The 27,559-nt window shown below is 41.2% G+C and overlaps 1 protein-coding gene across 8 annotated transcripts in view; it reads right to left on the bottom strand.

Moving 5' to 3' along the window:
• The window catches only part of LOC108713861 (tetraspanin-4), a 374,746-nt gene that overhangs the window by 141,289 nt on the left and 205,898 nt on the right, over positions 1 to 27,559 (bottom strand). For 7 of the 8 annotated variants that reach the window (XM_041589969.1, XM_041589965.1, XM_018257529.2 and 4 more), the window contains one exon: positions 18,375 to 18,454. In XM_041589969.1, coding sequence (XP_041445903.1) covers positions 18,375 to 18,437 — 63 coding nt within the window. In that variant the 5' untranslated portion in view covers positions 18,438 to 18,454. Of the gene's footprint in view, positions 1 to 18,374; positions 19,293 to 27,559 lie in introns of those variants that run through there. The other variant, XM_018257528.2, reaches the window with a different exon arrangement.

Consider the following 27,559-nt stretch of genomic DNA (forward strand, 5'->3'; position numbering starts at 1 on the left):
CCATGCACCCAGAGCCCCTACACCTGCCACCGTTCATTGCCCCTGCCTAGGGTTGCCACCTTTAAATTTTGGCCCTACTGGCTGGTGACATAGAGGTTGGGGGCGGGCCAGAGAGGGACGGGTTTGGGGTCATATTGGGGGCGTGGTTGTGACATTTCTGGGGCAGAGTCACAAAGTTTCGCTGCCGATTCATCCAGGAAGGGACTGTAGCACTTGGATAAGGTGAGTAGGGGAAGTGAGAGGGGTGGACAAGGGACAGATCTGAGGTGGGCCAGAGGCAGAACAATAGGGATTACAGATTTACCGGCTAATACATTGAAGGTAAAATTGTAATATCAGCCCTGGCCTTGGCTGGTATTTTACCAGCTAGGCGGGTGAAATACCGGCCAGGAGGCAACCCTACCCCTTCACGAGGCAAATTTCCTTGGTAGCATCCAGAGCACTGGGAATTGCTCTCTTGTGCAACCCCAGTGCTTCAGAACCAATGCGGATGCATATATTTGCATAGACAATACAGTTTCAAGACCTGTGCTTCTCCTATGAATACAGTGTGGTCTGCATTCAGCATTGCTCCACTATTTCACCTCTGAACTTTTGTGCCATTGAGACAATTAAGGTGCAGCAAAGCCCTGCACTTAATGTTGGCAGGTACATGAGATGCAGAGCACAGCAATGCCCCCTGCGTGTAAAGGGATACAAATTGCACCCACAAATTCATCTGCACTTGAACTGGGGAATATATAAATGTATGTGGTATTAATCTAGGCGACTTTGCCATAGTATAATTTTTATGGTTTGTGAGCTATTTACCTTCCTATTCTGCTAAAAGCCTGCTATGTGGTTTCTGGGGCCAGAGACTGCCTTTTAATCTATATATTCACTGTAATTTTTTTTTAGCTTACTTTCCTTTTCAGGCATTCTGCTATTCATCTCTCATTCTTACATTCATCAGTGAGCCTCCCCAATGGATAGCAGAAGTATAAAGAAATATTTCATGAAAACCACAAGCAAATAAAATATGGAGAGCAAATGCATTGCCTGCACCATGCTAAATGTTAACTGTAAGGTGAGTGTTTATGGTTAGAGTAAAGCGGAGAAGTGAAATATTGCTGTTTTGGGGCAAAAAAAGGTGATTTGCAACAAAGTCACACTCTTACAGGCCACCTGTCTCCTGGGCCTCTTGACGCCAAACCTGCCATCTTATTATACAAACATTAAGGAGATCCAGGCATCTGCTCTCTGTGCCATTGGCTTTCTCTTCGTTCTTTTCTTCCTCTAATACAAATCATCTCTTTGACGCCTGACAGGGGTAATTACAGGAGCATAAAAAGACGTATCTGTCCAAGGTTTGAGAAAAAAAAATATTTATATATACATTTTTTCACGCTGCAGATAAAGAGGAGGAAAACAACAGGATTGTGACAATGGCAATAGATCAACGTAATAGGACGGCGAAGAGATTCTTATTTGTTTGTGTATGTTTAACGTGATGCTTTGGGCGAGGAGACATGACAGTCAGATAGAGGAGAGAGAGGTTTTCAGAGATGTGGTTTCTTTGGGGCTCCGAGGAAAATGAGTTTGCTAATTAAATGCCATGTCTCGACCCCTAATTCAATGCACACGGGTCTGCAGGCAGTTGGAATGATGGAGGAGGGAGTACCTGTAATAGGATTTGAGCAGTTATCAGTGATTAAACTGCCTTATCTTCTTGCTTTATAACTCTCCAGGGCTGCCAATGCACATATTTTGGAGGGGTGTATGCATGAAAGGTAGGAGAACTATTGTTATAGGCAAATCTCTAGGGGTCAGGTTTTGCATGTATCAGCCCGCTTTCAATGCTAAGAAAGTTTCAAGGTGCCATTTTCAGTAAATCTTTTGTCAACAGCACTAACCATGCACTGGATGTTTGTTAGACTCGTGATCTGGCTCTATATCCACTATTATTCTCGCAGAAAAGGATAAAAAACTTTAATTAAAGATTATTTTAAACTGAATATTGCTGTTCTCTTTAATTATTTACAGCAAATATCTACGGCATAGCGGTCTTTTGTAATAAACAAGCAAGTGTGACCTTTCGAGTTTATCGTTATAGTAAATAAACACCATTTTGCCCTAAATATGTATTTGCAGCTCTGCCATATGAACATTCAGACTCCAGATGCTGTTGAGCTACAAATGCCCACATCATCAGTGGTGTATCAAAACCTCGCTGGGTCCCCTGGTAAAGAAAAAAAATCTTCAGAGAGGCCTGGCATGCACAGCAACCCCACACATTTGCAGGTAGGCAAGCAATTGGGTAGTGGGGAAAAATTTAAAGCAGACCTCTCGGTAGATTCCTGCATCGGGTCAAGTACCCGCGGAATACTCACAAGGTGCTCGGGTTTTGGGCAAAAATTTCTGACTGGCTGATTGTGTGGGTAATCTGCGGGTATCCTGTCTGGGTACCTGGCTAAGTTGCAAGACTGGTACAATTTCTTTCCCCACCTAGTGGGATAGGCTCTGAAGTGATGCCACGGTTAATAGTGACGTCACTTCTGGTCCCCATTGTGGCTTCAGGGTCTGCTACCTCCTATAGTTTCACTGCACATCATGTTAAAAGAGGCATCCTCTGGGACTCCTGCTGTAGACACCCCTAGTTCCAAAAGATGACCTCCAAAGTATAGTTTGTAGAGGTGCATTTATTCCAGGATACTTATCTCCAAGATTTTTTGCAGGATTGAGTGTGAAGGTTGAGTGTTAAGCGGAACTGAATCCCACCCCTTAATTTCAAGGCAAATCGTTTTCTTATGGATGTTGACATTTTGCCGATTTTGCTTAAAGTGGAATATTCATATAAGGCCAGAGTTTGGAGTGGGTTAGGTACTGGGCTACATGTTTATGTGGAGGATGCAGAATCGGGCCACATCCAAAGATTATGGATTTGTTATATCCCTAATTAACTTTTACTTTCAAGTCAAGGAAAAGATTTGACAACTGAAGATCAATAGGTCATAACAATTAGCAATAGACGCCATGCAGGGTTGCCATCTTTTCTGGAAAAAATACCGGCTTTCCTATATATTTATCTTTTTTACCCTATTAATAACATTGGCATCAACCATCATTTTTACCGGCCAGGTGACAACCCTAATGCAATGGAAGTATAATGTTGTTCTATCCATTCTTTTAAAAATGAGCCAGGGTATTGTCATGCCTAATTGCTCTTGAACGTAGAAGTAGGGACCACGGAGGAAGCTGCTGGCAGAAAAGTCCGATTCACAGTGTCCGAAGGGATAAGAAAGTTCGTAGTTGATTTCCAGTCAAGAGATCAGGGCAGGCAGCAGTAGCAAGGTCAGAGTCAAAGCAGACAGTCAAAACCAGTAGAGCAGGTCAAAGTAAAGTAATTTAGAACACACAGGAACACTTAGCAAGAAGGACATATATCTGGGCATTGAATCTGGGTCCCTTGTGTCCTTTTATTTAGAATTTTTGTGCCGAAACTCAACATTATGACGTCACATGCCACTGCGTCAGTTTGAAGCATGATGACATCATGCGCCACCATCTTGGATATGAAGTGGAGCGTTCTGCAACAGAGTGCTCCTGACAGGTATTGAGAAAGGTTGTGGACTAGTGATGTGCAGGTATATCTGATCCAGCAAATTGAGTGGGCTCAGGTTAAAAACTAGTTCTGTTCTGTTGAGCCCCCTGTTGAGAACAGCCAAGGATAAAAGCGACGATTCTACTATGCAATCTGGTATCCATGTGCGGTTTCTTCTAGTTCTGCTACACCCTGCACCATTACAGCAATTAACATAATAACCCATCTAACTATAATGCAGGAATGCATGTTCTAGATAGGGATGCACAGAAGCCCGAATTCAGTTCAGGATTTGACTGAATCCGAGTGTTTTCCAGCAGTATTTGTCCGAATCCAAAAATCTGACCAAACAATACAAACTCAACAAAAGGTCAGTTCAGTTTGGAATTCACTGCACTAGTTCTAGGGTGGTACCACTGTCAAGTGCAAAAAAAACCCTAACACTAATAATGTCAGTTTTATGAGTATTAATGGAATAGCACTAACTCTAATTTGCACTTTCCCTATATCACCGAGTGGCAAGCCTTCTCCCCATTCTCTGCATCTGGCCCTGAAGGAGAAGGGAGACGTATAGAGGTCACATAAATGAATATACCAATCAGCGAGCAGTGGGACGACACACTCCCGTTTTAGAGAGATAAACAGGCTGACAGCTTGGTTGCCGGGAAGCTAAGATAATGGGGCTTGAATCTATTTTAACTCTGATTGTATCATTGGGTTTTATCACCAAATTTCCGAAGGAATACAGATGAATACTCGGAAATAAAATTCACTCAAAACAGTCGACAGATTCCATTGTGCTTAGGAAACGCAGATAATCATAACTGTGGGCAAAGGCTCACACCTATTTCAAATGCACGCCTCCATAACGGAGCATTCTTATCCTTTGTGAAATAACAGGAAAACAGACCCAAGAATTCTCTCATTGTATAGAATGTAAAGAATAGGACAAAGCTTGCTTTTTATAGTAAAAAAACAACAACCCATAATCACTAAAGCTTGCAGCAACAAAATGCAATTTTATACATTATACAGATGTATATTGAATTAACAAAGTCCTTTATTTTCACTTGGATTCGCAAGCATGCCAATAAAGTTCATGTGCACATCAGTTATTAACATCATCATTATCATCATGGACGCTCCTAAACTTCCGAATGACACACAAGCTATGGGACATGTGGAGGGATATCTACATGCTCCCCCCACCCATGTTTTTTGGATTGAGCCACCAATACTTGATCCAAGGGGTATGCCTCAGGTCTCAATGTTCCAAAAAGGAGTGCAGAGGCTTGTAGCAATACATGTTAATGTTTTTGCACTTTGCACACTGTGCGGAGCAGGGTACATGGAGACTTTTATGTTTTAAAGGAGACATATAATATAACCATAAAACAACTCCTAATCTTGTCGGCAATAATAAATTATATATGGCGCTGGTTTCTAAAAATGGCCCCTTTATTGGAGCTCTTTATAGATATTCTATGGTCTCTGTCCCTGTTGCAAATGTGGGGTGGGCACATACCTCCCAACCGTCTTGTTTTTTGCAGGACAGTCCCGATTTTGACAGCAGTCCCAGGTTTGTTACCCTACGGCTCATTCTTTCTCTCTTTTTATTTACCTACACTTCCTTTGACCCTGCACACCACTAATTCGTTTTCATATTTCATCCAATGGAGGGTGCTACCAATTGCTCTTTTTCTATTTGTTACTGAAATGTCCCCACTTTCTCTTTGCTCTCTTGCACTTTACAGCCAGAAAAAGATACAAAGTTTCTAACTTAATTGGCTTTTGGCAGAGAGCCCAGAATAGATACTCAGATACTTTTGTAACAATTTAAGATGAGTCAGCCGCACAAACGGCAAAATTGTCTCTGCAGGTTACAAAGTTACTCATCTTTTATCACTCTTTAACAGATTTAAAATACAGCAAATATGACACCAGGCAACTTTAGTGCAGCCTGTAAGTCACTATTCCGTAACACATTTTTGGCAGAAAAACTCATAGCATGAAGTCTGCCTTTGCTTCTGCGCATTGGAGGGACATAACTTACATAGATAATAGCAGTCAATAATATATCTGTCAAATTCTTATAGGCATGTGTCAGTTAATAATCTCCTTAATTTAAATGGGAATGACATTTCTCAAGATGCTTTGCAGACAATGTTAAATCATTCACACGAGTCCCAGTAGCAGGTTTGTAAGTTTGTAAGTTACCCTGGCACAGTCACTGTTTAACCACTGCCACTTATCCTATTGGTATGGTTATGGGTGGACACTTTTGGATGAAACTAGGGATGCACCGAATCCAGGATTTGGTTTGGGATTCAGCCTTTTTCAGCAGGATTCGGATTCTACCGAATCCTTCTGCCCGGCTGAACCAAATCCGAATCCTAAGGGGCAGGGAGGAAATTCGCTTGACTTTTTGTCATAAAACAAGGAAGTAAAAATGTTTTCCCCTTCCCACCCTCTAATTTGCATATGCAAATTAGGATTCGGGTCGGCGGAATCTTTGGCGAAGGATTCGGGGATTCTGGGGTTCAGCCGAATCCAAAAGAGTGTGAGATTACCATGCCAACCACTATGTCACCATCTTTACAGAATGTCCAGACCAAGATTCCAAAGGAATCCTGACAGCCCCCCTCACAGGTCCAAAATAAAGCAGAGATCTATGGTAACATTAAGGGGGTTATTTATCAAAGGTCGAGTTATGTGAAATTTTACAACTCGAATAGTTTCTAATTTAAAGGGGTGGTTCGCCTTTAAATTAACTTTTAGCATGTTATAGAATGGCTAATTCTAAGTAACTTTTCAATTGGTCTTCATTATTTATTTTTTATAGTTTTTTTTAATTATTTGCCTTCTTCTCCTAACTCTTTCCAGCTTTCAAATGGGGGTCAATGACCCCATCTCAAAACAAATGCTTTGCAAGGCTATAAAAGTATTGGTATTGCTACTTTTTATTACTCATCTTTCTGATCAGACCCTCTCCTATTCATATTCCTGTCTCTTATTTAAATCAATGCATGGTTGATAGAGTAATTTGGACCCTAGCAACCAGATTGCTGAAACTGCAAGCTGGAGAGCTGCTGAATAAAAAGGTAAATAACTTAAAAAACACAAGTAATAATAAATGAAAACCAATTGCAATTTGTCTCAAAATATCACTCTCTACATCATACTAAAAATGAATTTAAAGGTGAACAACCCCTTTAATATCTTTGGGAAAAAAAGAAAATACACAATGAATGTAAATCGCAAAAGAATAGCACTCATCAGTATTACAATTTACTTGTTTTAAAGGTTTACTTATCCTTTAAGATAACATTTGAATGGGAAAAACGTGAGTCCGCAAGTTCCGGGTTAACAACCTGAAAACTTAAATAGATCGAGTATTTGGCAAAAAAAACCAAACCTTGAATCATACGAGTTTTCAAGCTAACCCCCCCCTAAAAAACAGAACATAGTAGAGGCTATTAACATCTTCAAATAGTTCAAGGGACCTCAACAGGTTTTTGATGGTGTATTTTCGGATTTGAGCTATAATATAATATTAAATATCGAAAAATGTTTGTTTTTAAGCTAAAGAATCGATTTTTGACTCTAAAATAACCTCAAAAACTGAGATTTTTCGTGGAAACCACAACTCGAACCTTAATAAATCTGCCCCTAAGCTGTCCCTCTGGCAACTGCCAGCCTAAATTGCCAGTCTGGCAAAGGGCAAATTAAAAAACAAGAAACCGAAGCAGTTGCCTCAGGCTCCCATACTCTAATGAAAACCGGCCAATACAGTTTTATTGGTTATTATATACATTTATATCTTATATCATATTTATATCTTAAATACATTCCCATTTGAAGATCTTATAATATATACAAATCGAGATAGGGCAAATATACTCCCTACTAGTGCTTTTAGGAGCTGGCCTGAGAAGCGTCTAATAGCTGAGGCCAACCAGGCAGCCCTACCCGCTAGACTGAAATCATTAAGAAAAGAAGCCTTGGTATCTTAGATGGATTTATCAATGGTTTCAGATATACTTGTAAACATAATTGCTACTGAAAGTGTCTGGTTATTTTTCTCTGCACTTCTGGTTCTGACTCCTGGAAACAACGTTCTATAGCAGAAGCCAAGATCCTGGAGGTAAACGGATTTCTGCTACACAAACTAGAGCCCTGGAAATGATAAATAAAATTTTATTTCAACTAAAACTGTTGAATGTATAATGGAAAGTGTCTTAGAATTATCTGTTTTTTCATTATCTAAGAAAGTGTTTTTGGGGGGAGGACCAGATGTTTTATAAAGGGGTTGTACACCTTTAAATCCACTTTTTGTACCATGTAGAGATATTCTGAAAAATTTTGCAATTGGTTTTAATTTTTTATTATTTGTGTTTTTTTTATAGTTATTTAGCTTTTTATTCAGCAGCTCTCCAGTTTGCAATTTCAGCAATCTTGTGGCTATAGTGCAATTTTCCCTAGCAACCACGCATTGATTTGAATTCAAGACTGGAATATGAATAGGAAAGGGCCTGAATAGAAAGATGAGTAGCAATAACAATGGAATTGTAGCCTTAGAGACCAAATGTTTTTAGATGGGGTCAGTGACCCCCATTTGAAAGCTGGAAAGAAAAAAGGAGGCCAATAAAATTTAAAAAACTATTTAAAAAAAATGAAGACCAATTGAAAAGTTGCTTAGAATTCTATAACATACTAAAAGTTAAATTAAAGTTGAACCGGCCCTTTAATATGCCTAAATCGAGATTTTTTACATTGTCTGAAACCCACATTTTTGGAATAGCTTTGCAACAGTGCCTGAAACAAGGGAATGAACAACCTCTATGCTTTAGAGCCGTGTCTCTGTGTCACCTTTACTCTACAGTTTAGTAGAAGCGCATGATTATATCCAAAAGAGGTCAGTCGAATCCCATCTTCATAACTGCAGCCGACAGGTTTGTAGTGAAAGAACACACAGCAGACTGATATACTGTGACATTAGATGTGCCATATACAGGGATGCACCTGAAAACATTCAGTGAAAAGATTCGTATTCCCCTTTATATATTAATAAGTACCGAGCAGTCAAACTGATATATACCCATATACAGAGAGAGGAGGTTCATATACACAAACAGACATAAATCCACGCCATACAATTCATCCCGTTATGTACTCAGGCTTATTCACCTTCCCGACTTTCTCCTCTATCCTTGCATACAGCGTGACCAAAGTGCATTACTGCCAGCACTGCCGTATACATTTATATTTAATGTGACTTGATATACGGTGATGTTACCAATATACGGACAAGGAAATCCCGTGAGAGCATCAGTATGTACAGAGACAAATCCTCATACACAAGTCTGCTGCTCTGTTTGTATTGGGATAAAGGAAAATGCCACTGAATAGCAGCACAGGAGATACTTATAGAGATCTCATACTCCAACTGAATCGAGACTATATATATATATATATATATATATATATATATATATATATATATATATATATATATATATATAGTTCCCCCAAATTCCCAGCACTCACGATAAATGTCATCTTGTTGCCTGGGTGCATCCCTCAGAATTTACGTCATACAATCCTCTCCAGAAGAAGCCGCACAACACAGGACTTATAATAAAGTGTTAAATTTATAGTGTGCCTTAATAAATTTAACACTTTATTATAAGTCCTGTGTTGTGCGGCTTCTTCTGGAGAGGATTATATATATATATATATATATATATATATATATAAAATTAATCGGTGCAGGGAGCATGGAAATTATACTAGAACCATGTGTTTATGGCAAAGACACACGCTCAGATTCGGGGAGATTAGTCGTCCGGCGAAAAATCTCCTCGTCTTCCGGGCGACTAATCTCCCCAAACTGCCTCCCCTGCCGGCTAGAATGTAAATCGTCGGCGGGATGGCAAATTGGAGTGCTTCATTTTCCGAACTTCGGGTGACTTTGGAAAATAAAGAGCTCCAAGTGCCATCCCATCGGAGATTTACATTCTAGCCGGCAGGAAGGCACTTTGGGGAGATTAGTCGCCCCTAAGAAGAGCCGATTTATTTCTAAATCTCCCCGAATCTGAGAGTGTGTCTCTGCCCTTAGACAGCATTTCCAGCACTGCCTACATACCAGGATTCCTACAGGGATGAAGCATTTTACTTTCGCAATAGATTATAGGTTCAGAATTTCTTTTGCTGAGGCTTCTGCAAGGCTGACGCGAATCCCTTGGCTTTAGAAAGATGGAAGGATGTGGGTTAAACAGACATTCGCTAGAACGCCATAAAAGCTTTTTGGTTAACTGCACTTTAATCTTGATTACTCAGCCCAATGTTCTGTCTTGTAGGATTCCCTGTGTAGTTCTTGTACTCTGTAGATTTGTGAGGTCACTTTATGACTAATGTGAGTTTTATTATGCACTGAAGACTCTTACAAATCTAACAAATTAGAGGTAATTAATGACCAAAAATTTGGTCAAAATTCATCATGTTTTTTACCTATAATACAGCATTTTCCCCCTCAAGAGTTCCCCTTTATCACTGTGCCCGATTCAGCAAGACGGACTGTTGGGGCCCTTTATCAATTACAATGGCCACAGACACACCGATAATATTGTACTAAATGAATTTTCGTATGATATTCGGAGCGTCTATGTCAGGAGATGAACCAGCCAATATTGGCAGAAGACTTGGAGATCGATTGGCTCGTCTAATGGGCTGGCTGGAAAATTTGATTGTGTGCCTTTGAAGTAGCAATAACTATTTAAGCCTTACAGAGCATTTGTTTTTTAAATGGGGTCAGTGACCCCCATTTGATAGCTGGATAGAGTCAGAAGAAGAAGACAAAAAAAAAAACTATAAAAAAAAATAAATAATGAAGACCAATTGAAAAGTTGCTTAGAATTGGCCATTCTATAACATACTAAAAGTTAACTTAAAGGTGAACCACCCCTTTAATGAATGACACCAATCTACGAAATGCCAGCGGCAAAAATATGGCTGCTGATGTCACTTATGACCTTTAATATTGGCTTCATTTACTAAGACTGGGCACAGTGTCAATGAAAGGGAACCAGGAGCCAAAACTGGGTTCCCTATGTATCTGGACTACAAAGAGAGAGAACCCCTCAACACATCCATCCACTTGACACATAAACAAAGGTTGAGCTGATCGATCTCTAAGAAAAAAACAGTACTTTTTTGGAATTTATCAATATTTTTGCAGTATTGCAACAGAAAATTGGGGTTGACTGGCTTTTTTTTTTTTTTTGGTATTTCTAATTTTTGCAGGATATTTGTGTATTTTTTTTCTAAACCAGAGGCTGTTGTCTCGTTTCTCAAGGGACCCAGAGGAAATCAGGGAGTCAGCTTTGGGACCAAAGCATTGGCTTAGAATGAATTCCGTATGAATTGAACGAATTCAGTACAGCAAAATGCATCATGAAAGCAAATTTAATTGTAAGCCACTTTATTAAATATTATTGTACAAATTGTCAATTATGTGTAACGATATTTACTACTGGAAGCACTGTCCTGTAATTTGCTATTCTCTGCACTGCTGATTCCGACTACATGTTCCACCAAAACAATGTAATAAGAGTCAGTTCCCCTCTAGTCAAGATGCCCATTTTTCCTTAATTCTCTGTGGCTAATGTATCTATCAAGATGAAGTACAGATGTGTGCATAGCATTGTGGGAAATAAAATCATGGCTGGAGGAGGGATTATTCTGGCTACACTGTCTCAATTGTATTTGCAGTTAGAACTCTAACATATTAAATTCTTTTCTACCTATCTATGTGATTTTATACACACTCTCATATGGCATTGGATGGACAGGCAGCTGCTACATGGCACCCTATGACTATAGGCTCATTACAAAAACCTTGCAAGAAATGGGCTTCAAAATAATATTGTCTCATTTCAAACTTTTTTCATCTATATAGAAAAATAATATATATTTATATTATATATATTTACCAGTAGACACTTGAGGAATCCATTTGAGGATTTATGTGTACACATTGCTTGTTTTGCTAATTTCTTCCCAAATCAGAAAGGAACCTTGATGTAAAGCAGTAAAAAGAGCAGAGTCCTCATGAAAGCCACTGGCTGTCTGGAAACCCCTGGTGGGAGGCCCAAGGGGCTAATTACTATTCTCTTTCCAAAACTGCAGTGATTGCATTTACTCAACAATTTGCCATCTTTGAGGATAGGTAAGACATACGAGAAGCATCCACCTGTTCACTTAACTGCACCATATTTATCTCATCTTATTTAAGATAATGCTGCACCCCACATGTTCTACTTCATTAAATGAAACAAACACCCTACACCCCCTTAGAAGGTATTTGCCTGTAATGTAAGTTATTTAAAGAACAGAAGAATAGGATCATGTGCAGCAAGAGAGAGTTTTTACTTTTCCTTAGTGACATCAAATGTATTAATCAAGGATGCACTAAATTCATAATACCAAACCCAATATCAACTCTAAAAAGTAGTCAATAGTTTTATCAGTGGCATAACTAGATGTTACTGGGCCCCACAGCAAATGTATAGGGGACCTCAAACTCTCCAGAGGTTGCCTGTTTTACCAATTACTCATTAATTAGGGCCCCCCAACCTTTCTTACCCGTGAGCCACATTTGAAAATAAAAAGAGTTGGGGAGCAACACAAGCATGCAAAAAGTTATTGGGGTGCAAAATGAGGGCTGTGATTGGCTATTTGGCAGCTTCCTATGTGGACTGACAGCCTACATGAGGATCTGTTTGGCAGTGTTTCTATTTTTTATACAACCAAAACTTGCCTCCAAGCCAGGAATTCAAATATAAGCTCCTGCTTTGAGGCCACTGAGAGTAACATCCAAGGGGTTGGAGAGCAACATGTTGCTCGCGAGCTACTGGTTGGGGATCACTGAATTAGGGCCTCCTGGGGCCCCTATACCTCCTGGGCCCCCTGCAGCCGCAGGGTCTGCTTCCTCTGTAATTACTCCCCTGATTTTTATAGCAATTTGCCTTTACAGGTTCATATTTGGTCTGACTAAACTTGGCGATTGGCTGAATCGCAATCATTCAACCATAGCCCAGTGTCAGGCCAAATTCTGTTGGTGCCATCCCACCCCACCACTGCTGCATGCTCTGAATGCACTCGCTAATTCATGCCTCCAGTAGGGTTGCCACCTTTTCTGGAAAAATATATTAAGTTTTTTCCCTATAAATAACATTTTACAGGCCAGGCCAGTATAATACCGGCCAGGTGGCAAACCTAGCCCCCTGCCAGTCACTAGTTCACTACACCACCTCCAGCTTGCGCCCCCACCCATCAGCTTCTACTGCCCATTTCTAGTTTCAGCCCTGCCTGCCTACTAAATCCTATCCATCTCTACAGTCATCTTTAGGCAGGTGCCAAACAGGAATGATGTCTCCTTGTCTTTAATATTATGGGGCCACTAAATCTGTGTTATTATTTTTATTCATAGTAATATTTGTGCCCCTGTTTATACCAGTGGTGTTATAAAGTTAAACTACACAGTGCTTTATATACAGTAGCGCTAAAGGAATAAAGAAATAGAACTAGCATGTTAATTGTGGAAGTGCAGAGATCAGACTGTGATTTCCTATGAGGCAAGGCGAGTTTCACACGTTCTTTATAAAGCAAGAACACGTCCCACCTAGATTAAAGAGCATTGTCAGAAAATGTGTCTGGATAGTATTTAATAGTAACATGATGAATGCGGATGCTCGTAGCTCTTCACACTTCCAGTGAGAAAAGAATGGAAAGACGCTCAGCGACGCAGACAAGCCAAGTTCACCCCCACATGTAACACGAGTCTGCTGTGTCACCCAGAAATAGCTCCTGGTACCATCTGTCTCCCACAGAATCATGGCAGATACTTTCTTTAACCCTTTTTTCAACTAGCGCCTGAATTTGGGGAGGTGGGGGCACAGGAACCCCTTAAATCATCACAAATCTATAGACTGATATAAATACCAGACAAAGTGCACATTTCATATGTAAATCTTGAACAATGCAGAATTCCAGTGATTTTGCATCCACCACTATTGTGCTCAATGATGATTCAAAATGAACACAATTGTGAGTGCCATTTTTCGGGTGCACGTTGCAGATAAGATTTTTGGAGTGGGGGGGTTACATTTTTTCTTATGAGCAGCATTGAAATGGTGTTAGCATGTGATTCTTTTGTAATAAGTCTGATGCGCCTATTAATGTGGGAACCTGGAACTGCCAACGCGTTCACAGTTCCCCGGCATCAAAAGGCGCACTTGTGCATGTTTCATTAGAAGAGGCAGGCTGAACTCAATGGCGCTCAACGCAAATATGGAGTAAGAACAAAGTACCTTCACAGACTTTTATTGGAAGGAATCAATATACACAACATTTGCATCAATTTGAGCACAACTGCCCGTACACTTGTGTTTGTATATGACTTTCTAATTGTCTTAATTAGTTACTGGGCTGCAGGACCAAGAATATCTGTAACAATAAATAAGTGCTCAACCAAATTCTACCCATAATGGCTCTTACACACGGATGGTTTTTCCTGCGCTCCCCTGCGGCTGAACAGAAGAAAGCGCAATCATCATCATCATTTATTTATATAGCGCTGTCAAGATACGCAGTGCTTGCAATGCAGGGGAACACAGGAGTAGACGCACTCAATTATTGTGAAGGGGGCTGTACTCACACAGACGCATGTATGCGCCGAACGCAGGTGAAATGCAACACTCTGTGGCCCACCTGCATTTGGCGCTTACATGTGTCTGTGTGAGTACAGCCCCCTTCACAATAATTGGGTGCATCTACTCCTGCGCTCCCCTGCGGCTGAACGGAAGAAAGCACAACACAACACGGGGAGCGCAGGACAAACTGCCCGTGTGTAAGAGCCCTTTGAGAGCAAACAAGCACCCCAAATGGGCTTTGCTTGAAGTGGGGACTAATTAAATCTTAGTTGGGATCAAGTACAAGCGGGTACTGTTTTATTATTACAGAGAAAAAATAAAGCAGTTTTAAAAATTTGGATAATTTGGATAAAATGCAGTCTATGGGAGATGGCCCTCCCCGAATTCTGAGCTTTATGGAGAACGAGTGTCCAGATAACCGATCCCATACATGTACTAAACCTTATTTAACTTTATTTAGGCATTTTTATTAAATGTATATACTTAAATGGATGTAGTGTCTGTGCAGTGGGCAGTTTATTGGACATACTAATTTCTAAGGACCAGATTATATTGAATGCCAAGCAATAATATCAATAGAGCCATGTAATGACTTCTTAATGTCTTGGACTGCTGTCCAGCAATAGGCCTAAGGGCTGGATGTAGTCCTCCAAAACGTCTTTATGGACTTCAGCCTGCCCATGGCTAAACAAACCCTAAATGCTAATAAAGTGTATATGATAATGATCCTCCAGAGTGGACCATTATACTGCATAGTGCCACTTGTGATAATGAACATACTTCTAAATCCCAATTATGAGCCTACAGCTCTCTATATCCCTCTCTACTCTATCCCTTTGTCTAATTAACACCAACTTTGCATAATATGGTCAGGCAAATGATACCAATTCCTGACAATGGAAATGCTGCAGTGTATAATAATGCTAATAACACTATCTCTACATACTTCTATCTACACACTCCCCAACATGCTGCTCTGTATAATAAGATGGGTATCTCAACACAGGTTTGTTTCTTGTTTCACTCAAAACTGTCTTGATCCAAAGGTTGAACAACCAATCAATAACTATTTGGAAAACTGAGCACAGGACCAACTATTAAAGGAGCTGATTAATGAAGCACGTGGCCACCTTAACCCACTGTACAGTAGATTCAGGGAAGGGCACAAAGCTTGAGAAAATATACCATTGACAGAAACTCCTTCGCTTTGCATCTCACGGCACAAAGTTCTGGATATAAGCACATAAACTTTATACAGCAGGAACAGTGTGGTTTCTGTTACAACACCAGGGGTCCTAACTTTGTTGAGGAAGCCTCAATGAAAACTAATAGGGAAGTAGTAGGAAGACGTAGAAAAGAGCACCTTTGGTTGGGGCAGAATCAGTGGGCAAATGATTGCTTGTTGATTTCATGGAACTATTATTCTAATCTGAGCTGGGACTAAATCACCTCCCTTAAAAAAGTAAAAATGCTATCAGCGTGTGAAATTAGAATTATTTGTATCTCCATCAAGGCTGCTGTGCAGTGGGTGGTGTACAGACCTGGGGCAGATTTACTAAAGCAAAAATTTGCCACAAATCCAATCTGCAGGAAGATTGCCAATTTACCAACAGGCGTAGAGGACAATTCGCTAGCGAAAGAGACCGTCGCTAACGAAGTTTCGCTCCCTTTCGCCAGGCGAATTGTCGCTCAGGCAAACAGTCTGTACTCCGAAAATTCACTAAAGTGAGAATTTTCCATAACATTATCCCTTTCGCCAGCTAAGACCAGGCTGTCAGTGACATCATCTCCTGTATGCCGAAAAGTTATAAAAATGATAAAAAAAACCACTGGCGTTTTTTCATATTTTAAAGTGGGATTGTATCTAAAAGTTGCGAATGTTTAAAATTTTTGTTATGACATTTTTTTTACCATTTGATTGGCATGCCACATTTGTTTTAGGGTGGGCTCATATCTAGTGTATCAGAGACTCTCTTTTGTCCTTATTTTGCTTCCTTGGAAATGTGTACCGTAATAAGTGGCCCCTTCAAGCATTTGCACCAACATCTCTAATAAAGACATATATATGAACTATATGTACCCACCCTATTTAAATTGACCAAAGCGTAAGTGTACTAACGAAGTTTCGCTCGGCAGAAACGAACGTTAGCTAAAGTTCGCCTCTGAAATGCCCGTGCTGACAAATTAATGCTAGCAAAACTTCGCCAACGTTCAGCTGCCGGGACGCAACTTCGCAGTAGCGAATTAACAGCTGGCAAAGTGGCGCAAAGTGTGGTGAAACCTTCACTGGTAAAAATTCACCCTTTAGTCCCCTGGTGTCTATCTACCTCCTAAGCAGCCCTGTTTCCCAATGTGCATGCACTGGGACATGTTGCTTACTGACCAACAAATAGCAAAGGGGGTCCTACTGTGTCTCTAGCATATCGAATTCTACAGGTATATACATATTATTTTGCAAGTCACATGATAAATACATTATTTAATACAATATACATGGGTCCGAGGACTAAAATGGAAAGTGTGCAGATTGGTCACCGGTGTTTGATTTTTATGAATAATATTTAACTGGTTGTTCTGCCCCAAATAATATTAACAAGCCAAAATAAGCAGACAGGTAATAACACATGGATGGGTGGAATAAACCCAAAGACATGATATGCTGAATATTTACAGTTATGCTGAGAGAATAAAAGCACAACTTATATATGTGGTATACTTTCCTGTTAAGTGGTTAAATACGGTACTACAGAACAATTATTATTCACCTACTGCATAGAAACATAGTAAAAATTAGCTACTAAGGAGAAGAAATGTTGGAAGCTAATTAATAGAAATATTTGTTTATACAATTATATGTGAGTATTTATTATATCAGTACAGGTATGGGACCTGTTATCCAGAATGCTCGGGACCTGGGGTTTTCTGGATAATGGATCTTTCCATAATTTTGATCTTCATACCTTACGTCTACTAGAAAATCTTGTAAACATGAAATAAATCCAGTAGGCTGGTTTTGATACCAATAAGGATTAATTATATCTTAGTTGGGATCCAGTACAAAGAATTGTTTTATTATTACAGAGAAAAAACATTTGGATTATGTGGATAAAATGGAGTCTATTGGATATGACCTTTCCGTATTTGGAGCTTTTCGGATAATGGATTTCTGGATAACGGATCCCATACTGGCACTTTACAAAACCCAGTTCTCCCCTGTGCAGAAGGATACAGAGTATATAGTTCCTGGGCTCAGATTGCTACCAATACAACAGGCACATGATTCAATTGACAAGAGCAAAGTGCTTGACCCCTGTACTGTGGAAAAGGTTATCTCAAGGCACAATAAGCAATTATTCAGCCAATATTTCAGTAACACATTACGCCTTTCATGGTGGTGCCTGTTAACTGTTTTTCTCTTTGAACTGTAACTGTTCTATGGAAACCAGGGAAACACATGTTTTGTTTGCCAGAGATTCAAGGCTATTGCAGTCGGCGGGAGCGAGGAGGCGCCTCGCAATCTCACTTTCTGGCTGGACTTCAGCGGATATTACCTTGAGACAGCCGAGTGTTAATTGGCAGAATTAGTGTTTAATAAAGAATCTCTCCCGGTGGGAACAAGAACTGAGATGGAATAAACATTGCGGTCTGTATGGATTTACCCTGAGATTGAGCGGTAGAACCCACTAAGAATTCATTAATCGTTTAATAATTAAAGCTCTAACATGGGGCCGACCTGGAGCATTTGTAAAAGTCATTGACATAAAATGCATTTTCGTTATTCAATCATTTGACATGTTGTTACTCCCCTCCCTTATCAGATGGATTCAGCAGTTAATCATGCACATTACTCGTTATGGGTAATACTATATAATTCTACATGTGACCTATTGCTTAACAGTCCTATCATCAGGGCTTTTCTTGACCATTCCTTAAATGAACCCTGTAATTTATCATGCAAGACTGGTATATGTACTGTAATATCACATGGCACAAACTGTAATCATATCAGTAGCATGAGAGGAGTTAACCTCTTGATGTTACTTTGTCCCAACCCCCCCCCCCACCTTTCCCCAGGAACTTACCCAAAAGAGGAGGTTGAAGACGAACATGAGATATTTCATACAGTGTAGGCAGTTCTGAGCCATCCTGCACCTCTTCAGCTCTAGGAGGAAAATGAAGGAGAGATCCAAGTAAAACACCACGTATTTGTTTCCCTTTGGGGAAGTGTACTTGGATTTGGTGGCTTTGGGACCTGGATTGGTGTGGAACCCAAAAAAGGAACCACCTGCTGATGCCCCAAACTGGCCTCCGTAGAGGCTACTGTAACGGCGGAAGGCACCCCCCTTGGGCAGAGAGTAGTCCTTGCTGTCCAGGGATGGACTGCGATGGTAAGTCGATTCATCAGTGCTCGACCGTCTCATGGCTCAACTGGGTTGTACTGTCCTGTCGGGCAGGGTAGGGGGAGCTGAAGCTGTTAATTTGATAGGGTTCCCCCTAAACTTAATTTGTAATGTCAATCCATGGAGAAAATCACAGTCCCATTATCCGAATGTAATGGATGAGAAGAGCAAGCACTTTTGAGTCAGAGTTATAATAATTCAGAGAAGCAATCACTCTCCAGCACATGTCATCAGCTGCCCCAAACAGAGAAAATTCCTAGAACAGTGAGTTAGGAAGGTCCCCTCTCGCCTCCTTGGCATGTCTGTGTGCAGGACACATGAGCTCCGGGATGTCTCAAAGGTGCAGGTGGCATGTCCCTGTCTCTCCTGCTGCAGAAGCTTCTCTCGCTCACTTCTCTCTCATCCTCTCTGCGATCTTACTCAGACGGAATGAGCTTCATTCACACTGCTCTCCTCTAATCCACATACCGGCATATGTACACACTCACACACACGCTCTCGCTCCTTCCCTCCCTTTCCCTGGCTCTCTCTCTTTTCTGCATGCAGGGAAGCAGTTCCTCTGTGGTCAACTCCTGTATCTGAACAGAGAGTGCGGAGAGAGAGACTTCTCCTACTGGCTTATTTATGCATGCTCAGCACTCTCGCACTCGCTAAGGCAGCTTCCCTCCTCCTAGCCAATCACAAAATTATCTCGGTCCATCATCACAGTCTCCGGCTCACTGAGCGAGGACATGACAATAATGTGTGCCCCCTTAACCCATCACTGAAGTAGTTAATCGATCAATATTCCCCCCTGGAGCTACAAAGACTAATTATTAACTCTTTCAGTGTCCCAAAAGGAATTGCAAAACTGTTTTCAATGATAAGCCTCTTTATCTGTGCATCAGCCTAAATGCCGATATATTGCATAGGATAGTGATCCCCCAGACCATTATACAGGGCACTTTATGATAATCAACGTACTTCTAAATCCCAATAATGAGCCTACAGCCTGTTAGCTTTTGTCTAATTAACACCGGCTTTGCAGAATATTGACAGGCAACCAATACATACCAATTCCTGACCATAAAAATGCTGCATTGTATAACTGTGAAGAGTATCTCTACATGCTTCTATCTACACACTTCCCAGCATGCAGTTCTGTATAAATGATAAATTATATGTGTTGTGAGTTCATTGCGCTGAAATATTCTGGACTGTACCTTTACAAAACCAATATCACTGTGGATTATGCAGAGCTGGGTAAAATCAGTTATAAGGCATTAGATTACAGCAAAATAAATTACATATATTAAATATTAGTCAGAACAATATATAATTAACCAATGAGACTGGTTATTATTTGCTGCCATCAGACATCGTGGAAAGCCAATAAGGGAGATAACGGGGTAATTAAAGCCTGGGGGTCCCATGTCACCTTCTTATGACCCTAGACAAACCTCTTCTGCCCTTTAGTATACAGGAGGAAAGATAACACTGTATTCACTGAATACACTGGAGGGCAATTATTAATGAGACGGAGTGCTGAAAAATGGAGCCGGTTTTTATCCTGTATAACATCCATAAAATACTTGACACAGAAATCACAGAAATCACTAAATGTATGCGGAATGCAGCCCATGGTACTGCTAGTAAAGGGCAAGATCTGGGAATATGATAAGGGTCAGCAATCATTTTTTTAAACTATTACAGCCCAGTCTTCTGTAACCCATGAGCTGGCTAAAGTCAATAAGAGAAACAATTTGATCTAGGCTACTATTGTCTGAATGTTGCCATATACTGATGAGCAAACTGTATGGATAAGCCTTTTTTTATTGTCAGTTCTCGAATTTTTAAATACCCTTCTTAAAATATAGCTTTACCATGACATTTAATTAGTGGCCTTTATGATCATTGCTATTAATGTATTTGTTTCAGCACCTGTTACACATTAACATATGCCTGGAGTGTATTAGAGATTTCAGCACCATGGAGAGCAGCAGCCTGTCAAAGGTTTCTATCCCCAATCAAATGACACTCTAGGGCTCATTTACATCCACAGAAGCTTTTCCCCCCGCTGTGAGTTGTGCCTAAAACCACTTTCTGGGAAAAACCAGTGCTTTGTATGGGAAAAAACATGGCTATTGTGTCCGAAACTGCACTTTGCTCACTGCATCAGGGTAAATGGATGAGCCATAATTTGTTAGGGATGCACTGAATCCCTCTTTAAAGGAATTGTTTACCTTTAAATTAACTTTTAGTATAATGTAGAAAGTGATTTTTTATAGAAAATTTGCAATTGGTTTTCATTTTTTATTATGTGTGGCTTTTGAGTTATTAAGCTTTTTATTCAGCAGCTCTCCAGTTTGCAGTTTCAGCAATCTGGATGCTAGGGGCCAAATTACCCTAGAGAACAAACACAAACATTTAAACGGAATATGAATAGGAGAAGGAATTCACTGAAAGATGAGTAACAAAAAGTAGCAATGACAACAATAGCCTTACAGAGCAGAAGGCCGATAATTATAATTAACTATAAAAAAAAACTATAAAAAAAGAGGACCAATTGAAAAGTTGCCTAGAATCAGCCATTCTAAAACATACTAAAAGTTAACGTAAAAGTGACCCTCCTCTTTAATTTGCATATTCAGATTGGAGAAACATAAACAAATTGCAGTAATTGTGAACAAAATATTCTGCTCATTAGTCAAGAGCTTTACCCTTATATGTAATAAGAGGCATAAGTTTGCCCAGATGCAGTAACCGAGTGTTAGATGTAGATTTAAACAGTGACCCCCCTAAATGATACCTGCTAATTGTTTGCTATACATTATTAAATTATGTATAAGTGCCATCATGCTAAAATGGATGCACATTAGTGATGTGCAAGTTGGGCTTTTCCCGACCCGCACGCCAACCGCCCTCCCACCACCTGTGCCCGCCGAGACCGACTTCCTTTTAAATACCCGCCCCTCCGATGATGTCACAAAAGGGGCGTGGCGAGCGGGCGCACGTCTATAAAAGTTCAACCCGGAAGTAGGAACCCGGCATTTGGAAGGTCGGGGGCGGAGAGAGCAGTCAGAAGAGCTCACCCCACACCCACCCACGACCCTGAAAGGTGGGAGGTCACGACCCATGGGTATCTGACAGGCCCGCACATCACTAATGCACATGCTGCGCTTATTGACTATTGATTAAAGGTACAGGTATGGGACCCGTTATCCAGAATGCTTGGGGCCTGGAGCTTTTCGGATAACGGAGCTTTCTGTAATTTGGATCTTCATACCTTAAGTCTACTTGAAAATCATGTAAAGATTACATAAACTCAATCGGTTGGATCGGATTAATTATTATTAATCTTAGTTGGGATCAAGTACAAGCTGCTCTTTTATTATTACAGAGAAAAAGGAAATCATTTTTAAAAATTTGGATTGTTTGATTATAATGGATCTGTGGGAGCCAATTCGGAGCTGTCTGGATAACCGGTTTCCGGATAACCGATCCCATACCTGTACTTGCATCCAAACATGCCCCTTGCAATTGCGTATATCTGCACCAATCACCATGAAGTCCATCCCGCCTCTTTTGCTGAATTGCACCTTCAAGTGCACCTATTGATACCTATTGATACCTGGAGCTAACAGCACTTGAGATGTGGTGGTAATTCCAAGGTTCCCAAAGCAAGTTGAAAAGCAAATGGAATCAGTTTGGGCAGATTTATTAAATGGGGACTAAAGATAATAATCCTTATTTTACAAAATGGTGTACAGCTACGGTGTGGTGTTACTACTATAGAGCAAGGTCTGCTGAATGGTAGTTACACCACTGGTCCTCTAGTGGGTTATGTGGCTTCTGAGTTGGTATAAAATATGGCATAAAATATGGTGCATGGGCAAAGTAAAAGAAAATCCACCCCTTAGTAAATACTACAATTAGTTCTTAATAAAAGATTCCAGTAATGGATGTGTATGGAGAAATACGGCCCTTTATAATATTTTACAGTGCTAAATCATTTTACACAGCTTTATAAATATGTCCCTAAAGATAAGAAAGGGACATGTGGAGAAGTTCTCTGTCCTTGCACATATATGTACATAACTAGATTCCACGGGGCCGCACAGCAAATTCAATTTAGGGCCCCAAAATATTGATAAGTTGGCCTAGCCTACCAAGATATATTAAAATTGCTCATTAATTAGGGCCTCACTGGGGCCCCTACACTCCTGCCCCCCCCCCTGCATCCGCAGGACAACCTTGCATGTAGCCAACACAGTCAGGTTTAGCGAGTTCATCCATCCGAGGAGCAGAGTCACACGGAGTATGGGAACAGTTTGGAATACAGTGGACTCGCTGTCTCCATGAGATTTTTGGAAAGCGTTAAGAAACAGATGGGCAGAGAGATAGCTAAAGGTGGGGGAGCTGAGTTGAGGGGCAGGCAGTTCTCTGATGTTGGCAGAAGCAACAGGGTTAGAAAGATACAAAAAATGGAGATTAATAGAGAAGGAATGGGAATAAAGCTGGCCATGTACAGGTTATAATAGCTGATAACTTGGCTGAGATTATTGGCCCATGTATGGGGGCAGGCAGGTCTGGACTGGGAGTCAAAATAGGCCCTGGCATTGCAAGTATACATAGGCCCAAATAGTCCTCCACCAGCCCACTAAATAATGACTGTCTATGGGACCTTACAGCAGCCCATCTGGCATTTGCCAGAACTCACAGATTGCCAGTCCGGGCCCGGGGGCAGGGTCAGACCTGTGGTTGGCCCTCGTGGTGCTCCAGCCGAAATACAGGGGGAGGGGGGACAGTGGTGTTGCTTTGTGGGGAGGGGGTTGGTGGCACTTGCAGCTAGGGTGGGGGGCCCGAGGTAGCAGTCCAGATGGGGCCCGGACACTCTGTATGGAGGGCTTCTTATCCCCATTACAATTCCATACTGTGGTTTGCACAGGGGCCAGACTATACAATCATCCCCCACATACCTACTTCTGAATCAAAAATGACCTGCAAGTTGGCAGTAAAGAATATCATGAACGAGGCTAATGAAATACCCAGAGCATGTCTAATGCACATTGGCCCTGTGACTGCGACAGATGTTCCTATGTGCAGTGCTTTGGGTTAACGCGCATCTCCAGATGTTCCTCCCCCCTTAATAAGCAACACAATATCTGCTGCTAATAATGGACATAATGAGGAAATATTAGCAGGTTCTGGGATGATCACACAGCAGCCAGGACCAACTACAGCGAATACCCAATCTTACATTATTAAGTGGCACTGCGCATTAGGGAGGAATTTAAACTATGCATTAATTATGAACTTCTCATATTTATAAACCTGCGGGTCAGAGAGATGTCTGCATGTGTGTTTGTGAGTGACATTTAGCCTTCTCTGCGGAGCGATGAAGTTGTATGGAGCACTTTTATGCAGCAGTTGGGCTACAGAGAGCAGTCATGCCCAGCAAGATGAAAATACCTTCAGCGGTGAAAAGCGAACATAAAAGGCGAAGAGAAGAGACAGGACTTGAGATTAGTTATACACAGTAGTTACTAAAGGGCTGTGATATGCAGCAATAGGAAGAGTTAAAGGAGACGGATATACATTGCTATAAGTCACCCCTCGTTAAATATGGAAAAGACAAGCTGGTGAATATGCCGCTCGCTTAGTTCTTTGTTCATTCTGGCTACTAGCTGCTTAAATGGCTTAGGGATTGGTTCACGGACACTAACCCCCCCATATTTCTTAAAAGGCACATGTAAAACCTGTAGGAATAAATAATATTCTTGCTTTTAAATAGGTGACATGTAAATGCTGCCAACTTATTGGATGCTACACATGACTAGGCCTCTAGCAAATGTTGCAACTTTTATTCCATAACCCCAATTCCCAACAACCACCCATAACTACCAGTGGTACGATCACACCCGGGCCCACACAAGGCGCAATATATATCGTGAGCAGTAGGGACAAAGGAAATTTTTAGGTCCGCACACTGCTGCTTGAATCCATAGCATGGGGGCCAGGTGCACATGCTGCTAGTTACATCTCTGCCACCATCTCTCCCTGCTATCCCACAGCCACAGTTCCTTCCCAGAGACTATTATCCCACTGTTACTATAGGCACCATCTCTCCCTACTATACCTGCTATCCCACAGCCACAGTTCCTTCCCAGAGACTATTATCCCACTGTTACTATAGGCACCATCTCTACCTACTATACCTTTTATCCCACAGTCACACTCCCTTCCCAGAGACTATTATCCCACTGTTACTATAGGCACCATCTCTACCTACTATACCTTTTATCCCACAGTCACACTCCCTTCCCAGAGACTATTATCTGACTGTTACTATAGACACCGTCCCTCCCTACTATACCTGCTATCCCACAGCCACACTCCCTTCCCAGAGACTATTATCCCACTGTAACTATAGGCACCATCTCTCCCTACTATACCTGCTATCCCACAGTCACACTCCCTCCCCAGAGACTATTATCCACTGTTACTATAGGCACCATCTCTCCCTACTATACCTGCTATCCCACAGTCACACTCCCTCCCCAGACACTATTATCCACTGTTAGTATAGGCACCATCTCTCCCTACTATACCTGCTATCCCACAGTCACACTCCCTTTCCAGAGACTATTATCCCACTTTTACTATAGGCACCATCTCTCCCTACTATAACTGCTATCCCACAGTCACACTCCCTTCCCAGAGACTATTATCCACTTTTACTATAGGCACCATCTCTCCCTACTATACCTGCTATCCCACAGCCACAGTCCCTTCCCAGAGACTATTATACCACTGCTACTATAGGCACCATCTCTCCCTACTATACCTGCTATCCCACAGTCACACTCCCTTCCCAGAGACTATTATCCACTTTTACTATAGGCACCATCTCTCCCTACTATACCTGCTATCCCACAGCCACAGTCCCTTCCCAGAGACTATTATCCCACTTTTACTATAAGCACCATCTCTCCCTACTATACCTGTTATTCCATAGCCGCAGTCCCTTCCTTACTGCTTTAGTGCCCCTTTATGGCATGTTATCAGGCATGTGCATTGGTGTCCCAGAATCAAACTGATTTGCCCCCCCCCCCAACAAGTGACAAGATCAAATGTGAATGCAACTATTAAAACAATTTACAAAGCAGGTACAAATTAGCATTCACATTAGCATTCTACAGAATTATGGGGAAAACACTGCATTGAAAAAAAGAGCTTGCAATCTCCAGGACCCTTCTTCAAAGTGAGTTGCCCTTAAACTTTCAGAAGTTAGTATCTCCCGATTAACATACGGAGGATGTGCGCTGCCGTGTGACTGTAATTTATGGCTCTAATTATCTATTCTGGCTCGTCAAAAAAAGGGCCCTACGCCACCAGTTCTGTAATCAAAGAAATCGCAGAGCGTGCCAAGCAAGAAGATTAGCCCTGATTTTATGGGTATCTAGCGTCTGCCAAGATGTAAGGGTCTAAAAAAAATCAGCACGAACGATTGGAATAAAATTATGTGCTGGCGAAAAAAACTCAAGGATCACCGAAATCGTTAAATTGCTGTTTGCTTGAGGAGTTTCTGCGGCAGCGAATCTACCCTTCCCTGACCTATCCCCAATATGTAATAAAAGGCACTAAGTTTGCCCAGGAGCAGCCAATAAGCTATTTTTTGCTTTTAAAGTAAATGCTACCTGCTGATTGGTTATTATGGGTTACTGCTCCTGGGCAAACTTACTGCCTTTTATTACATAAACCCCTATTATGTGTTTGAAAGCACAGACCAACCCTCAGTCCTCACTGGGAGCATTCAGAGCACTTTGCCTACTGGAGGGCATTACTTAGATGCAAGAGTACTTAGGGGTGCAAAAGCATGCTCGGCTGCATCCTGAAATTTAGGGGTTTGAGAGGGCCCTTATGTGCCTCCCCAGTCCAACCATCACAAATGCAGCTGTATTCATGGGATGAATGCATGTCTCTGAGGTCCATTTGAAATGCAGAGACCTTGCAGCAGTATATTTTATAATCCATAAAAACTGGTGGACTGCAAGTAGCAAATGACCCCTATGGACTGCTTTGAGTAATTCAATTGGTTTCAAAGTTATTTGTAAACATAACTGCTATTGCAAGCACTGTCGGTCCATCATTTTCCACCTTTCTATTCTCGTCACTGTTGGTTCTGCCAATTGAAACAATGTAGCAGAAGCCAGCAAAGAAGCATTCAAGGCATTGTAGGACCTATCCCCAATATGTAATAAAAGGCACTAAGTTTGCCCAGGAGCAGCCAATAAGCTATTTTTTGCTTTTAAAGTAAATGCTACCGGGCAAACTTAGTGCCTTTTATTACATAAACCCCTATTATGTGTTTGAAAGCACAGGCCAACCCTCAGTCCTCACTGGGAGCATTCAAAGCACTTTGCCTATTGGAGGGCATTACTTAGATGTAAGAGTACTTAGGGGTGCAAAAGCATGCTCGGCTGCATCCTGAAATTTAGGGGTTTGAGAGGGCCCTTATGTGCCTCCCCAGTCCAACCATCACAAATGCAGCTGTATTCATGGGATGAATGCATGTCTCTGAGGTCCATTTGAAATGCAGAGACCTTGCAGCAGTATATTTTATAATCCATAAAAACTGGTGGACTGCAAGTAGCAAATGACCCCTATGGACTGCTTTGAGTAATTCAATTGGTTTCAAAGTTATTTGTAAACATAACTGCTATTGCAAGCACTGTCGGTCCATCATTTTCCACCTTTCTATTCTCGTCACTGTTGGTTCTGCCAATTGAAACAATGTAGCAGAAGCCAGCAAAGAAGCATTCAAGGCATTGTAGGACCTATCCCCAATATGTAATAAAAGGCACTAAGTTTGCCCAGGAGCAGCC

Source organism: Xenopus laevis, chromosome 4L (assembly GCF_017654675.1).
Source record: "Xenopus laevis strain J_2021 chromosome 4L, Xenopus_laevis_v10.1, whole genome shotgun sequence".
In the NCBI taxonomy this organism is placed as follows: domain Eukaryota; kingdom Metazoa; phylum Chordata; class Amphibia; order Anura; family Pipidae; genus Xenopus; species Xenopus laevis.